This window comes from Lutra lutra, chromosome 8 (assembly GCF_902655055.1).
Source record: "Lutra lutra chromosome 8, mLutLut1.2, whole genome shotgun sequence".
NCBI lineage: Eukaryota > Metazoa > Chordata > Mammalia > Carnivora > Mustelidae > Lutra > Lutra lutra.
The window spans coordinates 28,220,092-28,237,474 of NC_062285.1; the positions used below are offsets into that span (position 1 = coordinate 28,220,092).

The 17,383-nt window shown below is 44.8% G+C and overlaps 1 protein-coding gene across 14 annotated transcripts in view; it reads left to right on the forward strand.

Annotated features, from left to right (window-relative positions):
* SVIL (supervillin) overlaps window positions 1–17,383 on the forward strand; it is a 228,838-nt gene that overhangs the window by 166,793 nt on the left and 44,662 nt on the right. For 8 of the 14 annotated variants that reach the window (XM_047743510.1, XM_047743511.1, XM_047743509.1 and 5 more), the window contains 9 exons: window positions 57–227; window positions 927–961; window positions 1,528–1,589; window positions 1,886–2,025; window positions 3,689–3,784; window positions 5,732–5,975; window positions 6,609–7,182; window positions 7,959–8,184; window positions 15,462–15,591. In XM_047743510.1, the coding sequence (XP_047599466.1) occupies window positions 57–227; window positions 927–961; window positions 1,528–1,589; window positions 1,886–2,025; window positions 3,689–3,784; window positions 5,732–5,975; window positions 6,609–7,182; window positions 7,959–8,184; window positions 15,462–15,591 (1,678 nt within the window). The remainder of the gene's footprint in view (window positions 1–56; window positions 228–926; window positions 962–1,527; window positions 1,590–1,885; window positions 2,026–3,688; window positions 3,785–5,731; window positions 5,976–6,608; window positions 7,183–7,958; window positions 8,185–15,461; window positions 15,592–17,383) is intronic. The other 6 variants (XM_047743505.1, XM_047743512.1, XM_047743508.1 and 3 more) reach the window with 3 other exon arrangements.

Consider the following 17,383-nt stretch of genomic DNA (forward strand, 5'->3'; position numbering starts at 1 on the left):
CTCTCTCTCTGTCTCTCGTTTCCCTTCTGTGCACTCCCTCCCAATGATTCTAAAAGCCAACCCCGGGTGGAGAGGTCAACCGAAGGCGTTGGCTTGCCTACCGGTGTGGAACGGGAAAGAGGGTCCCGGAAACCAAGACGCTATTTTTCTCCTGGTGAAAGTAGGAAAACTTCCGAGAGATTTAGAACTCAACCTATAACCTCAGCCGAACGAAAGGAATCAGATAGGTAGGCACGCGTGATGTGTAGTTCTGTAGTCCAGGAACGTAAAAGCCATCGAACGGGATCTGCCCGCAGGGACAGTCCTGGCGATGTTTAAAATGGGTTGTGGTGATTCCATCGTTCCTCTATCTACTCTATAAGGGATATTTATGTGGCTTGTATATATGTATTTTTAAAGAATGCTGCCCGTGGCAACAGTATCGCAGTACAGTTTTACTTTGTGTTCAGAGGGTAAGGAGTGAGACGTTATTTTTCTCCGTTTACTGTTTTTCATTTCTTATGCCCTCGTTGAATTAGAAACCACAGTGAGTATTCCCCAGATTTTCCCGTGCAAAGAACTAGGGATTTTACACTCACTTTCTAAATGTCTGTCTACTTGTCGTATCTGAGTTTTACACGGTCCTATGCTTAGAGAGGATGAGGTTTGCGTACAAACTGACCAGTCGTGTTTAATGAGTCACACTCGGTTCTGATTTATCTCCACGAGGTGTGCACCTGGCTGGGTTGTGTGCACACACACTGCACTGTGTCCGTTAACACCTGTATCTGTGTATTCACAACGAGGATTGCTAGCAGGATGATATTCTTTAAGAGTTCGATTGAATTTTTACTTTTGCTTTAACTTTTCATCTGATGTTTTATTTGGATCTTCTATTCCCACCAGCTAATTTTTTGTTATTATTATTTGCCTAATGTCTTTCCTAGGTCTGCTTCGCATTCAGAAATGCTGGCCGTGGAGGGCAAGTATCTGTTTTCCTTTTGTCGCTTCTCTGTCATCTCACCCAGATTAGGTTTCTGTAAGATTCTGCTTTTTTGAGAGGATGAAATTTTGGAGTCTACTGATTTCTTTGCTGCAGGTTTTCTCTCTGTGACTCTAATAAAACCTAGTTGAGATTCTCGGGTGAGTTTTTCCTTATTTTTAAGAGAGTTAGAACTATAGAATGAATAATACTGAAATTAACTGATTTGCTAAAGCAGCAGCTTTTTGTTGTTAATTTCTTGTCACTATGTAACAATAAAGAATTCCTTTCATAAAATCTGTTCTTACACCTTAATTGTTCAAATATTGTCATAGAGATTTCCTGTCCAGACCAAGTTTTGTCTGGTTAATTGCAAAGGAAATTAGCACCTTTTCACTGAGCAGAAGAATGGGATCCCTCCAGGGGGAAAATATTGCCAATTATAATCTTTGGTACATCCATTCTTACATTCAAAGGATTTCCAGGGTCAGGCTTGGGAAACTTTTCAGAGACTTCACCTACATTTTTCTAATAATGTTCAATTTTTATTTTGTGGCCTCTTACAGATGAAGAGAAGGTAGACGAACGAGCCAAGCTGAGTGTCGCTGCCAAGAGGCTGCTTTTCAGGGTAAGGTGTACTGAGGTGCCTGAAGTGAAACTGTCCCCTGCTCCCTGCACGGGGCCCTCCGGCCCGCCTGGCCTGGCCCACGTGCCTCTCAGCCCCTGGCTGGTGAGACCTCCCTACCCACGTCCCCACCCCCACCCCCACCTCCTGACACTACACAGGTTCACTCTCCTGAGAATGACATCTGCCTCACAGGGGGTCCCTCCTGGGGGGCCCTGTCAGGGAATAGAGCAGAGACCCTGCAGCCCCAGTGCCCTTTCCACAAACATATAAGGATTCCACATCGTTTCTGATCTCAGGAAATGGAAAAATCATTTGATGAGAAAAACGTTCCTAAGCGACGCTCCAGAAACGCGGCTGTGGAGCAAAGGCTGCGGCGGCTCCAGGACCGATCCCACACCCAGCCCGTTACCACCGAGGAGGTGGCCATTGCAGCCACGTAAGTCCCTCCTCCTGACCTCTGGGCCTTGGCTGAAAAGTTTTCTTGAAAAAAAAAAAAAGAGAAAGAAAAAGATTTAAAGACTTTTAAGGAAAACTGAAGCGATCAGGAGATGGTTCGGTTAGACTCCACAGAGATGTTCACAATCCGGGATTTTCCTTCCTGTGGTGTCTCTGAACTTTGTAACAGGGTGTGTTGCCTGTTGTATCTCCTAGAAAAACCTCAAGACGAATTTTAATTTTTTTGGTCTGTGCCTTTCTCTTAATCTTTTTCACAGTGGAAAATTTAAACCATGAGATTAACATAATGAGCCCAAGTGTACTGACCACCGAGTTTCAACAGTCAGCAGCCCGGCCAGTCTTGCTCTCCCAAAACCCCATCCACTTCACCTGTCCTCCTGCCTCATTTTCAGGCAAACCCCAGATATCATTTCAGCAGCTGTCTCAAAAAGATAAGGGGTTGGAGGGTTTTTTGTTTTTGTTTTTGTTTTTGTTTTTTTAATTTGTTTTTAAATAGTCACCAAAAAACCGTAAACAATTCCTTGGAAATTTGAGGACTTTCCAGTACTTGAGTAGTCCACTCCAATATGTTCAGAATGAATTTCCCAAACTAATTCATTCAGAGATAATTGCTTCAATCAAGTGAAAACTTTTATTGGGTTTTTAGAAATGGTTTTCATGCTTCCACCCCAGACCCACACGCAGCCTTCCTGGAGAAAGTGTGTTCATCTCATTCAGGGCATGGACACCCCAAGAGGCGTCTGTGTTGCAGCCCACACCTGTGGGCCTGTTGTTAGAGCAGCTGCTCACGTCCTTACCCAGCTGTTCCTCAGCTTCCTGGTGTGTCTGTGGAGGGGTACTTCTTGTGTTCATTAGGAACTCTGAGCAGATCAGCTCTTTTGGTTTTTTATTTTTTCTTATTTTTTTAAATTTTAAAATTTAAAAATTTTTTAAAAAAGATTTATTTGACAGAGAGAGACACAGTGAGAGAGGGAACACAAGCAGGGAGAGTGGGAGAGCGAGAAGCAGGCTTCCCGCCGAGCAGGGAGCCCCATGCGGGGCTCGATGCGGGGCTTGATCCCAGGACCCTGGGATCATGACCTGAGCCAAAGGCAGACACTTAGTGACTGAGCCACTCAGGTGCCCTAGTTCTTTTGTTTTTTAATGTTTGAGGAGCTGTTATTTACCAAGAAGCAACTACTCGTGGGAGCAAAAGAGTAAATGTAAACAAAAATTATCACCTTGTAAGGCTCCCTGAAGCTACTTTGATGTGTGTGTAGGTTATAGGAGGATACTGATTTTCCACAAAATTGGCTGAGTACAACATTCTAACACATGAGTGTAATCTACTGATTTGCTGGTGGCTGATATTAGCTTTTTCTTAAGTTATTTTAAAAAATCCAGACATTTATTCTGAAGTCAGGGTAAATCCTTTCCAAGCTTTAAAAACCTAATCTTACTCCATTTACTTTGCATCATCTCTGTCTCTTAGTTCCTCAGTTTGTAATTGCTTTTCAAGTTCTTTGGTAATTTCCCCCAGAGTACCTATAAATAATTTTGTTAAAATATTTACGGTTTCTGAAATTTAAAACTATGTTTTCCTTTAACGCTTCTTTTCTTCTCTCTCCTCATGAATGTTCCTTCTTTGGCAATTGCCTTTAAAGTGAACCTATCCCTGCTTCGTGCTCTGGGGCCACCCAGCCTGTAATGGTGAGACTTCCTAGTCCCAGTGTAGCTAAGAGCACTGTGCAGCCTGCCAGGTACTGGACGGAAGTAGCTGCATGCGGCCCTCAGGCCAAAGGTCCTAGACAGCAGATGCATCTCATTATCCTGAATGTCTTTCATGTGTTTGAGAAACCAGTCAATGCAAGGAGTTGCCTTTGGGGATGGGTGCCATTTTGTTTTGTCGTAGTGCCAGACGCTGCTAACTTCCTGTAGGCCTGCATGAGGAAACCTTTCATCTCCCTGCTTACAACATGTATTGGAACTAGGATCACACTAATTCACTCATCCATTTGTTTTGTTTCTGTTTTTCATAATCACGGTCTTCTCTAAGAAATTTCATCCTCCATCTAAATTACTAGCACTTAATAAAGGTTAATACGAAAATAAGGACTCGACATGAATGTTGAAATTCTAGTAATACCCTGGTTTTTGTAAACACTTGTAGTCATGAATACACGCTAGAAACAACTATCTCTTTCTAATGTACAGAGAGACAAGGTCATGACTTTTTGGGATTGAGACAATAATTATCTATGGAGTCTGAGCTTGGATGTTTTACTACTAAGCTTTGAATTGTGTTTTGAAAGTATGTCCTTATGGCACATAGGTGTCCCCTGTTTTGCTGTGAGGGACCAAAACACAAGGGCCAAAAATAAGTTTAAAGGAAGTCAGACGGCAGTGCAGAAATAGGTCTGGCCCCACCGAGAGGTAGGGGTCTACTGCTCTTTAGTCTGGGGCAACTTGTGAACTGGTGATTCACTGGTGTTCACACGGAATATGCTGTCCACTGGGTTTGAGAACTGGATTTGCCAGTGGCCTCAACCTACGTTGTCATAAACCTTCCAATATCCACCGTGACCAGGCAATAGGAGGCCTTCTCTCCCACCCAGAAGCTGGAGGGATTTCGCAGCACCTGAAATGCCCTTTTTCAAGTTGCTGGGAGTTACAGATCTCTGTACCTTTCAGAAAAGTGGTAGGAAGCTATGAGAGAAAATGATGCACTGAAGGAGCGAAGGAATCTTTAAAATCGATCTATTTGTGTTTAGTAAGTGAAAATCGAAACTCCTTGTTCCAGATATATTATTGGCAGAGTGACTGGATTATTTCCTAGTCCTATAAAAAGAAAAGAATACCTCTGAACTACATGTTTATTTTTTTAAAAAGATTGATTTAATTATTTGAGAGGGTGAGAGAGAACAGGGTAGAGGGGAGGAGACAGAGGTAGACGGAGAAAGAGGGTCTCAGGCAGGCTCTGGGCTGAGTGCGGATCCTGACACAAGGCTCGATCTCACCATCCTGAGGTCATGACCTGAGCCGAAACCAAGAGTCGGATGCTCAGCCGACTGAGCCTCCAAGGCACCCCCGAACCACATATTTGGATAGTGTCTAGACATGCCATAGATAATGCCTTGGGATTCTCTTTTAGCCTTATTTGTTGTTGATACCACTGATATACCGTCTCTCTAAGATAAGGTATATCCAAGCTGACTTCGGTCTCTTAAAGAGGAAATTCACTTTTTTTTTTTTTTTTAAAGATTTTATTTATTTATTTGACAGAGAGAGATCACAAGTAGACGGAGAGGCAGGCAGAGAGAGAGAGAGAGAGAGGGAAGCAGGCTTCTTGCTGAGCAGAGAGCCCGATGCGGGACTCGATCCCAGGACCCTGAGATCATGACCTGAGCCGAAGGCAGTGGCTTAATCCACTGAGCCACCCAGGCGCCCGAGGAAATTCACTTTTTAGAAATAATTTAGATATAAAGTTCTGCCTTCATGACATTGGTAACAATCTCTGCTATTCACGGGCTTGTTAATAGCTAAACAGTGCCTACACCTGTCTTCAACTTCTGTAGGGAGAAATCAGTCCTTTTCAAAATTAAGTGACACTTGGAAGAGAGTTAATATTCAAAATTTGGCAGTGGGCTTTTTGTCTGTGTTGATCTCTGTCACTGATTTTTTTTTTTTTTAATGTTTATCCCTTTCAGATTACAGGCATCTGCTCACCACAAAGCTTTAGCCAGAGACCAGGCAAATGAGGGCAAAGATTCTGCTGAACAAGGTGAACCTGACTCCTCCACTCTAAGCTTAGCAGAGAAGTTGGCCTTGTTTAACAAATTGTCTCAGCCAGTCTCAAAAGCTATTTCTACCCGAAACAGAATAGACATGAGACAGAGGAGAATGAGCGCTCGCTATCAGACTCAGCCGGTCACGCTCGGGGAGGTGGAACAGGTGGGTACACTGTAAGTCTAATCCAGTGTGCGGGAATGTTCTTAAAATGCAGGATGGCGCTGTTGGCTCCTAGATGGAATTAAGTTGATAAACTGTATGACCTCTCGGGAGTCTGGTAATAACTTCTTTCCTCAGAAAGATAGCCATGCCGAGTACCTTTTTCTTTTCATGATTTGTTTGCCGAAATCATCTGGAATAAATCCATTATGGAGAAAAGAATAGGATGAGAAATCTGCTTTTCACCCGGATGATTTTGATTAATGATTAATTTTGATTAAGAAAATACATCTTCCTGGGGCGCCTAGGTGGCTCAGGGGGTTAAAGCCTCTGCCTTCAGCTCAGGTCATGATCTCAGGGTCCTGGGATCGAGCCCCGCATCAGGCTCTCTGCTTAGCAGGGAGCCTGCTTCCTCCCTCTCTCTCTGCCTGCCTCTCTGCCTGCTTGTGATCTCTCTCTGTCAAATAAATAAATAAAATATTAAAAAAAAAAAAAAAGAAAATACATCTTCCTGCTAAGACAAGCTGTGAAACTGCCCCCAGTGTAGTTGTTCATTCTATGTCAGTCCCTAAACTGAGATTTATATAGATAGTATTTTTGAATCTGCTTTTTTGCACTTTAACTATGTCCTTCCAGGTGCAAAGTGGAAAGCTCATTCCTTTCTCACCGACTGTTAACACCTCTGTGTCCACTGTGGCATCTACGGTCACACCGATGTACGCAGGGGATCTTCGGACAAAGCTGTCTGTGGACGACAACACGAGTGCCACTGACTATAAGTTTCCTTCTTCGATAGAAAATTCAGATTCTCCGGTTAGAAGCATCCTGAAGTCCCAAGCCTGGCAGCCTTCAGCAGAGAATAGTGGGAGCAGAGGAATGTTGAGAGAGTTTGGAGAGGCCGAAAGCAAGAGAGTTTTGACAGGTGGAGATGGTGGTAAAAAGTACGGGTCCTTCGAGGAAGCAGAGCCATCCTGCCCTACCTTTAACAGAGTCCGGGAAGGAGACAGCCATAAGGAACCCAAATATGCCGTTCCGAGAAAGGGCAGCCTGGAACTAGGCCATCCTCCCGTCGCCCACCTTGGTGACGAGCTGAAGGAATTCTCCATGGGTAAAAGTCTCGCACAGGGGAGCCCAGACTTGAAGGACAGGCAGCCCTTTGAAGAGAAGGTCGACATGGAGAATGTCCCAAGAAGGAAGTTTTCACTAAGAGGTAGGTTACTGCTCCGGAAGTTTTAGAAACCACCTGGGTTTTTGGTATTGGCTTGATTGGTTGTGTGTGTCTGTGATTATTTTTAATTAAAGTAGGAGGACAGTTTATAACTCGTATCGATTACAAATCACAAGTGAATCCCACTCTTCTCCAGACTTCTCTTCCCCTTGAATCTGACCTGTTCAGTGGATCGATCAGTTTCCAACAATAGGAATGCCAGAGCTCTCGCACACGAGGATTCACTCACATAAGTCTTGTGAAATGCTAGCCCTGTTGGCCCCTTTTGTGACTTGGTGACCCCAAAGGGCTGTGTTAAGCACAGGGAATGAGGACTTGAACCCAGGACTGTGGATTTCCAGACTCCTTCCATGGTCCTGGTACGCAGACTGGTAAGCTCCGCTACTTGGGGCTTTCATTCTCCTTCTGCACTGATAGAAAATGATGGCGTGTAAGTTACGTTGGTGGTTTTAGCATGTGATTCCGGCCACTGGCAATGTGAAAAGGATTGTTTTGGAGGAGAAGAAGCATTCCGTAGTGTGTAGTGAAAGCTCTCTTCCTGTGTCTTGCACACAGAAAAAGACCAGTTGTCACAAAACCTCCCGGGCAGATTGGTTTCCTCACAGAGGATGGCGTGCTACAGATTGGCATGAATTCATGCAGATTGGGTGACACCCCCCACGCCCCCAGATAGCACTCCACGTGTGGGGCTCGGGGTAGATAGCTGGAGGAATGTCTGCCTGGAGGAGGGAATGCTGACGTGGCTCCTCTCTTTCCAGCTGCAGAGTTCGGGGAGCCCCCTTCTGAGCAGACGGGTCTGGCTACCGGGAAGACTGTGGCCCCCACCGCAGCCCCCGTGTCCTGGAGGCAGCAAGATCCTGCAGAACCAGGGCAGGAGAAATACTCCCGGAGTCCGTGTGCGATGTTCGCTGCCGGAGAGATCAAAGTGCCTGTGGTGGAGGGCATCCTCGATTCAGCCGGCAAAACCATGTCCATTAAAGAGAGGTAACGTGATTGAATGATGGCAGAGTAATTCTCCTGGGGGTGGAGCTTACATGTTGCTGGTAGGAAAAGCTCCAAGTGATGGGCAGAGATGACGTCATGAGCACACAGGGGGCGGCGACGCTGGAGGAGTGCCAGTTTTGGACTCAGGTACGGGCATGAGTGGATGCTGACTTGTGCTTACTTATTTGTTTGGGGTTCCATTTTCTCTTTTTCCTATGAAATTCTTGCACTGTTCCATGATGGGAGCAATGATCTTGGCTCTTTCCCATCAGACATGTGGCTTCAAATTGAATGCACTTAAGCCTTCATGACTGTCTATGTAAAGTGTATGTAGATGGAATGAGGATAAATCCATATTTGGGACAGATGTCTTTGGGATTAGAACCCAAGTTTTATTTATCCTACAGAAAGGGAAACGGAGGACTCTTGTTTAGAATTTTTATATCAGGTAATAGCTGTGAAAGATTACATTGGAATATCCAGTAACACTGTAACCTCATTTCCAAAAATCGAATGGAGGATTGAGAGGGTATATTTAAATGGGACAGGGACAAGGAGCCAGGGCTAAATATTTCAGGCTGTGTTTTCCTTGTTAGCCTTTAGCCACTGTGGAATTGAACAGCAAAAGATGTCATAGCGATAAAAAGACTAGATGCAGAAAGATCTCTATACTTTTCCAGGGTGACCAGCCCAGCCGTGTCCGCCATCCGCTCTGCCGGCCAGCACCCTTCCTTCACACCTCCCGCCATTTGGAAGCTTTCTTCCTCTGCCAGACAGCAGCCACTCTGATTTTTCTGGATACATTTTGCACTGCCTAAGACTATATATCAAACCACAATCAAAATTCCTCATTCTGCTTTTCAAGTCCAAGTTTTTTGAGCCCCATGCTTATAAAGGTTAGATAGACGGGGACTTTCTCAACCGACAGATTAGTAAGGTTGTTAAATCTTACGTACTTTTGCCTTCACTTGTTTCAAATTCACAGTAGATGAGACTGCTGGACTGGGGCTTAGATGAAGGGGAAGATAATACCCCATCAGCTAAATGGGAGTGAGGTCTTGAATCAGAGACACTGGCCCGTGCTGGTGTGAATTCCTCCTCCACCAAAACCTGGCCCAGGGAGAATTTGATCCCAGAGAGCCTACTCCTCATAATCGGTTGGATGAGAAGGAAGAGACATCATTTAAGGGAATTAATGACAAATACCACTTACACACAAGTTCAGGTGTTTCATACATGGGAAAATATTCCTGGGGTAAAATTTCAGTGAAAGATACCAGTATGCCCCCTTCTTTCACAGGCTCTTAAAGGAGAATCCCCATCTTTGGGTATAATCTGTCTGTTGGGACTTTGGACTTTCGAGGAAGAAGTTTTGTGTCTCTCCACTGTGCAGTAATTCTTGGTTTACCTGCCTGTTTATGGTAAATTTGGTATATTTTCTATTAGCATAATTTACAATGAGCTTAGCTGCTAATAAAGGATGAGAGACACTTCTCTTAGAAAATATATCACCAGTGATCTTTCCCCCCTTATGTTGATAGTATTTTTATTTGTACTTTGCTGAAAACACAAACTGTGTTATCTTTATAGTCCATCTGTGGTGGTTTTTCCTGAAGCAGGGCTCTGATCCTCCCTTCTGTTCAGAAAGAAAGAATGAAGCTTGACCTATTTAAAATAAGAATGCTCTTTGTATATTATTTGGCCTTTTTTTTTTTTCCCCTTTTGTGATGTAACATATCACGTGGAACTTTCAAACTTTATTTTAACTTCTGATTGCCCCGTTTCACCAAAGTAGGAGTTCGGTTCCAAGGACCAATAAAGCCCAACGGGGGCGATGGGACCGACCCCAGGGGCTGGCCTCCAACCTCCCCTGGGTAGCTGGGGTGAGATTGTCGTATACTCACGCTGCTGGGTTAGCCGCTCACCTGTGTTCCAACTAGGAAACTGAACAGAGGACTGAAGTGTCAGCGAGACAGGGGTGGGAAAAAGATTCACCTCCTCCTGAGTGGATTTTCTCAATTCATGTGTTCTTTGCATAGCTTATTTCTAATTCTACGTTCACATCTGACTTATAGCAAGAGGTAGAGACTGGACTTCTCAGATTTCCTTCATTGTTTTTAGAAAGCTGCAGCTTTCACTTCCTCAGCCTTGTGCATCCGTCTCTTTCCTGCTTGGGAGGTGGGCCTGTTGAGTCCTTCATTCTGAGGGACACCAGGGGTCATCTCCTTCCCTTGGAATTTCTTATGGACCACCTCACTTAGTACTGAAGGCAGCCCTTAAAGGGAGGCAATGCTGTCCCTGTTTTGTACTCTGATAACTGGGACTTGGAAGAGTGTAACAACTAAGAAATTACAGGAAAGCCTCAGTATTCTCCTCTTCTGGGGGAAGCTGGCTGTTCAAGGAGATGTCCCTAAAGGCTCCTTTTCTTTCTTCCTCTTTTCTGATGTCCTCAATGTCAAGTTTGAACCATAACTAGCACCACTCAGGCTACCCATTGGCTTTTTGCACTGGATTAGTAAAATCAACTGTTTCATAACTGCCTAAATGATTTGGGTTTAAATTGGCCCTGTTCGGGTACTTCTTATTCTTTTTTTTTTTTTTTAAAGATTTTATTTATTTATTTGACAGAGAGAGATCACAAGTAGATGGAGAGGCAGGCAGAGAGAGAGAGGGAAGCAGGCTCCCTGCTGAGCAAAGAGCCCGATGCGGGACTCCATCCCAGGACCCTGAGATCATGACCTGAGCCGAAGGCAGCGGCTTAACCCACTGAGCCACCCAGGCGCCCGGGTACTTCTTATTCTAAGTCAAATAAATTGTGTGTTCTTTAGGGGTAAGACCCTTGAGACCTCTTTAGAAGTATACTAGGCTATTAGGAACCTTATCCACAGTTACCAAAGCAACTGTAGCTGTGCTTTCGGATTCAGGAGAAGATTTCTAAACAAGGCAAGAAAGCCATCCTCTCACTGGGAAACTGGTGGAGTGTGAGGGCTTAGGTGAACTCCCAGAGTGGCAAAGAATGTGCCCCTTGGCCCTCACCAGCCTAGCAGTCCGCCCTGCAGAGTCCCGCTCTGGTCCCTGAGTTCCCCCCTCCATTCTCCTGCTTTCCCCAACCCCCGCCCCACCAGCCTGTGTCCATGCTTCCCTCATAGGGACTGGAGGCTCTTGCTCAAGATTTCAAGATTTCAGCCACCAGAGGGCCCCCAGATTTACGTAAGAATTCGGGCCCCAGGAGTCTTCTCTGATCTTTGATGTGTCTTCATTTAAAAGACACAGGAGCTCACTCCAGCAGCCTGCAAACCAGCCAAGACCAAGATCTGATAGGAGTACTGATTTGTGCTGGTCTGTCCTATCTGAAATCTGTGGGGTGCCGGTGATTCAAAGAGGGAAGGAAAAAAAAAAAACAGACTTAAGATTAGGGGCACATGGTTTGCCTGTCCCACATTTGACCCAGCCCCAACGGCAGGGAGCCTGCAAAACCCGTTCTAATCAGGCTGGCCTCTTAGACTGGGCTGAACACAGGCCTGTCAGGCTAGCATTCCCTGCTGAGACAGTGTGGGCCTTGGCGAGAGAGGCAGACATTTCCCCGGGCGGGCTTGGAAGCACACAGCCAGGCCCCCAGCCAGGCCTTGGGGTTAATAGGCTAACCCAGTGCCACTCACAGGGCTCCCCGCCTCAGACCAAGCAGATGCCCAGGCTGTCAGCATCACAGCCCTGCAAAAAGCACTCGGACTTGGCGGATGTGAAAAGCGCTGACAGTTGTTTGAATTGCATAGTCCTGTGTGGGAGCAGACCTTTTGCTCCTCGGCCCCCACCAGCGGGTCGTGGAATAACAGGAGGAGGGTTTGGAAAGGTCTCGTGCCCTTCCCGGCCTGTGGATCACCAAGTAGAAAATCCATAATGCATATAAGTTTCAGCGTGTGTTATTCGTTAAGTTAGCCGTCATTGGCACTCGGTAAGCCAGGGCAGGGTCCAAGTACTGTGTGGCCTAAGTTAAAATAGTGGTTGTTCCACGTGATTCTGCTGACCCTGTAGTCCTTGGAAGTGCCTGATGAGACCCTGCCAACACATCCAGAAGCAAGATTTCAGGTTTGGGGCCTGAAATGAAGGCCATCACAGGGGAGAAAAAAGCCAACATTATAAGAAACCCAGAATACTATGCAGTCTCTAAAACATTCAGACACAAATGGGTCTGGTTAGTTAATGCACTAATGGAGACAGACAAGCCATGCTCTGGGAGGCAGGGCACCCCTCCCTACGCACGGCATCTCCCTGCCCCTCCCCTCTAACCGCCCCCCCTCCCCACCTGACACGCAGTGTGACCTCGGTCAGTGAAATCCTTCGCCTGTGTGTGCACTCATGCCTCGTCTGTCGCCTCAGGAATAATCTCCAGTTTCTTTGGAACCAGTAGAGCATGAGGTGGGCCATAAAGTGATTGTAGAGTCCACAGTTTGTTTTTTCTAAGTCAGATTTACGTGCACTCGGGGCAGCCATCAAGGAAACCGTATGGTTATTTGGCTTATGTTTTCATTGCTCCAGACACCCAGGAGCTTTGTTTCAAGAATGTCCTCAAAGACTGTAGCACAGGATTTCCCATAAGCCCAGCTCATGGGGATGAATTTGACTTTTTAGATTCTCTCAGCTCACTTGGGATCAAATCCGATTAAAAAGGTAGATGGTCAACATGAAGAACTACCGTCTGTGTCAAAGGGAGAGTAAAAGACAGAAGCCGGCCCCGAGACCAGTTTGCAAGGAGAATATCGGGGAGATGAATGTCTCTCATGAGATGGCACGTTGGAAGTACTTCTTCATTCGGGTGTAAAAATACCGGCATGCTCACTTTCTTAAAATCTCACTTGTAGATACTTGGAAATACTCTGTGCAAGTACATAGATACTTTGAAAGCTCTATGCAAATACTAGTTGTTTTTTCATGATCTGATTTTATTTGGTTATTTTTTCTTAGTGGCATAAAACTGATTCATTCAGAATAATTAGAAAAAAGAGAAATCATTGTGTAGTCTGATGAAAACACCTGAAGGCACTGAGCATTTATTTTCAAGTACATGAACTGGCCCTGGTAGCATGCAGAACACTGTCAAACATCACATGCTATAGAATGCAGGGCTAAATGGAACCCTCAGCCAAATGGGGCCTGTCTTAGGATTTTGACTCTAATTGCCAACGTGGGTTATTTTCCTCCACCACCAAGCATGTCTCTGACCCCAGCTGGGAGTCCTGCAATTCAGCAAATTCTGACACTGTCTACTTGGAGATGGCTTCAGATGCCACAGGTTAAGGGCTCTGTTGCATAAGGATGCCCCCTTAACACACACTGTCACATCAGATGCTAGAGGAAGGTTCAGGTTGTCTCCTGGACTTTTGACCCTATATGCTACAGATTGGAGGTTCCAGTGACCCCCCTCCTTGGGTTTGATTTACTAGAGCATCCTTACTAGATCTCAACCTTCTTATAGAAGGTTATAACACAGGAATAGCTGGATGGAAGAGATGCATAGGGTAAGGTATAGAGAAAGGGCGTTGAGCTTCCAATCCTCTTTGAGTCCCATCCTTTTGGGTATTTATGGAGACCTCATTCCATAGGCATGGTTGATTGGATCATTGGCCATTGGTGGCTGATTCAACCACCAGCCACTCTGCCCTCTGCAGAAGTCAGGGAATAGGACTGTAAGTCCCACTCCTCCAGTCACATACATGATTGGTTCTCCTGGCCACCAGTCCCCATCCTTAAGGGCTTCCCTAAAGTCACCTGATTAATATAAAGACACCTCTGTCATTCTCATCACTTGGGAAATTTCAAGGGGTTTAGCAGCTCTAGGCTCAGAAGGGTGATGAAATCCAAGAACAAATTTCTTATTGTAAATCACAATATCGCAGTAAGGTGGCATTGTATCAGTTTTATAGAATGGTCGTGTGAGGTCTTATGTGCTGTAACACAGCAGAAAGGAAAAGGAAGAAAAGGGGATAGGTCCAGAGCTTGAAGCTCCTTCCCTTTTAGGGGACTCCTTTTCTTCGTGCTTACTTTCCATTCTTTGAATGAATAGACAAGGTATGATTATGTACAAATTTTTAGATGGAAGTAGATTCTTATTTAAGTACTACAAAATTTGTTTTTCTTATTTGCATAGGAAAACTTTCATTAGCAGAGTCAGGAAGTTGAGTAGAAGGGACCTAAGAGACCATTGAGTCCAGTTCCCAGAATTACCAACAAGGAAAGGATGCCAGGCTGCTGGGCCAGAGTTCACGGCCAGGCTAGAGCTGATGTGCTACTTTCAAGTATGCCGTTTATGGACATGCACTAGGATGTTCAAAAGACCCCACCCAGCAGGCTCAGCAGAGAAGAACGACGGGGGCTAATGCCTTCCCCCCCCCCCCCAATCTTTACATTGTTTGAACAGCAGCTGAAATGAGTTTAGTAATCACTTTTTTTCCTTTCATCTTTCCTATGTCTGGCCAACCTCAGTGCCTGAGATGGCTTCATTCATCATAGGAGAGCAAGCTGGAGAAACCTTATGCTCACGGAAACAGCCTTTTCCCAGGCTGTAGCATCTAGGTAGCTTGGTACCAGGTCACATCAGATTGAGCTAAAGTAGGTTAGGTAAAAAACCCCAATTAATTAGATTCTTTTTTTGTATGTGGCTTTCCCCAGGAGGAAAGTTGGAGTCATTTTAAAACATTTAAAACAGGTTTGTAGAGAATAGTTTCCATATTAAGATAGATTGGAGATACCAAGTACCTTTGGAGGGAAAGAACAGGGCTTAGAGTACAGAGAGACGAAAATCTTAAACATCTTCTTTTGCCTTTTCTTGAAAGATATTAAGTGATTGTCAGTTCTTTATAGCTTTAAGTTTTTAAAGCCATTTCTGCTAAATTCTCTGCAAAGGAGTACTGTCCATCCAGCTATAGCTGTTAAATGTTATTTCACAAAGTGACCAGAAGGGGTCACTAGAAAACATTTTTCTCTGGGGATGGTTTACCTTCATCTCCTTGTTCTCAGCCCAAGGGCAAGAAAAAAACAAAGGTAATTCCTCTGGTGGAATGTTGATGCTAAGATTTGGGGGAAGGGACATCTTAGAAAAGGGGATGCTTGTATTAATTTTCCAGACAGGACTTTGTTCAGAATAAATGAAACTCAAAAAGATTGAAAGTAGGTAGCTGTGGTCATGTTTTGGCCAAAGACTAACTTACCCAAACTATGCTTCTGTTACAAGGTAGGGTTTAGTGCTGAACCCCTTTTGGTTGGCCTGTTTCCCCCCCCAGGTTAGCGCTGTTGAAGAAGAGTGGGGAAGAAGATTGGAAAAACAGACTCATCAGAAAGCAAGAGTATGGCAAGGCGTCTGTCACCAGCAGCCTGCACATACAAGAAATGGAACAGTCCCTCAAGAAGAAGGTAATGTTCTCCATGTTCAGAAAAAGCATTCAACTAACATCATGCTTGGAAGTGTATCAGCTAGGCAAGCATGCCCTAACTAATGTCCACTCTGGGAAGCGCTGTCTTGCCTCGGGTACACACTGCACATCTGCCTCACAGCAGCCGAAACTGATCAAAAGGTCAAGCCTTGAGATGCTATCAAAGTGCGAACAGCACTGTGGACGTAATGCGTGAAGCAAGCAAGTTCCTACATTTTGAAGTGTGTACTTCACGCCAGTTTAAAACCTTCTGAAGCGAAGTCAATTTGGCGTTACAGTGTTGTTAAAACCTTTAGAGTAACAATCTTTAGTTGACCACGAGCCGTTTATAAGATGCATATACAATGCGGTCTTGAATGTCCTGTGCTAAGATTGAAAAACTGAAACATACAAAACAAGAACATATGTGTGGTCAGTGAGTACTTATTTTCTTATTACTTATTATGGTGAGCGTGTTTTACAAGGAGCCAGGTATGCCTCTTGTTGAGAATGTATAGCAAAATTCGTTACAAATTAAAAGCAGGTAATAAAAACAAAAACAAAAAACCAAGTAATGCTCTGTGATTGATACTGGCAAGTGTTTCGATACTGACATGTTGTTAAATTACTAATGTGATGATGACCAGCTTTGGACCAGTCAGTGCGCACTCTCAGAGCTGATGGTGAGTTTCCTGTCGCTTGGCCCTACGCTTGCAAATGCATGTCCTGGCTGGGGACAAGGCGGCCACCTGTCACACGTCCACTGGCCAACTTCTAGGATCGAAAGTCTTCAAACAGAAACAAACAAAAAACCCAAAAAACCAACAGTTCCACCAGGATAATCCCCTGTAACTCTTTTAGTTCTAAAACAACTTAGCATCTATGGAAGAGAGGAACTGTGAATGTGGCCGGTAGCCATTCAGAAACTTCCATGGAAGGGAGGTGCCCGTGTAGGATGCTAAGGCGGGAATTCTGGTGCTATTTGATATGGTCCTTGTGAATCCTCTTAGGTTGAATTGAAAGAAAAATTTGAATTTTCTTGTTTGAGACATATAAGATATTAAAGATAGTGACTGAAAACATCATTTCAGCCGCGAGAATTCTGATGCTATTTGATATGGTCCTTGTGTGTTCTCTTAGGTTGAATTGAAACAACAATTTGAATTTTCTTGTTTGAGACATATAAGATATTAAAGATACTGACTGAAAACATCATTTCAGCGATTTGTAAAGTTCTCTAATATAGCTGACTTAAAAGCATGTGGGCGAAATCTGGATTTCAAGAATGAGATCTTGAAGTGGAAAAAAACAATAACAAAAACCAGGGTCCCTCGATGTATCCCTGTTGCTCACACACTTTATTTAAAAGGGTCTTGAAATCATCAGTTCAACAATAACTTTAACACTCACTCCTTGTTGGTCATTTTGGAAGATGCAGAGAAGCCATAGGAGCTGACAGGCCCATATGGGGCTGGCGAAAATTCAGATACAACTCTCATGCAGAAAATTCAGATACAGCTCTCATGCAGAAAATTCAGATACAGCTCTCAAGGTAGCTGGGCTCCTCGGGAACAGTGAATGGGATAGGCGCCCTACCCCTTAAAAGATGGGGGGGATCATTTGAGCTGTGAGTAGAGGATGAGATCTGAACTGCATCCCACTTAGGTTTTCAGAAGGTGGGAGGGCTGAGGTGTGACTGTCGTTACCCGTCGGGGAGAGCGCAGCCCACAGGAGCGCCGGGGCCGCCGGGGCTCTAAGCATGCCTGGGGCCCGAGTGTGCAGATGTGTCTCCG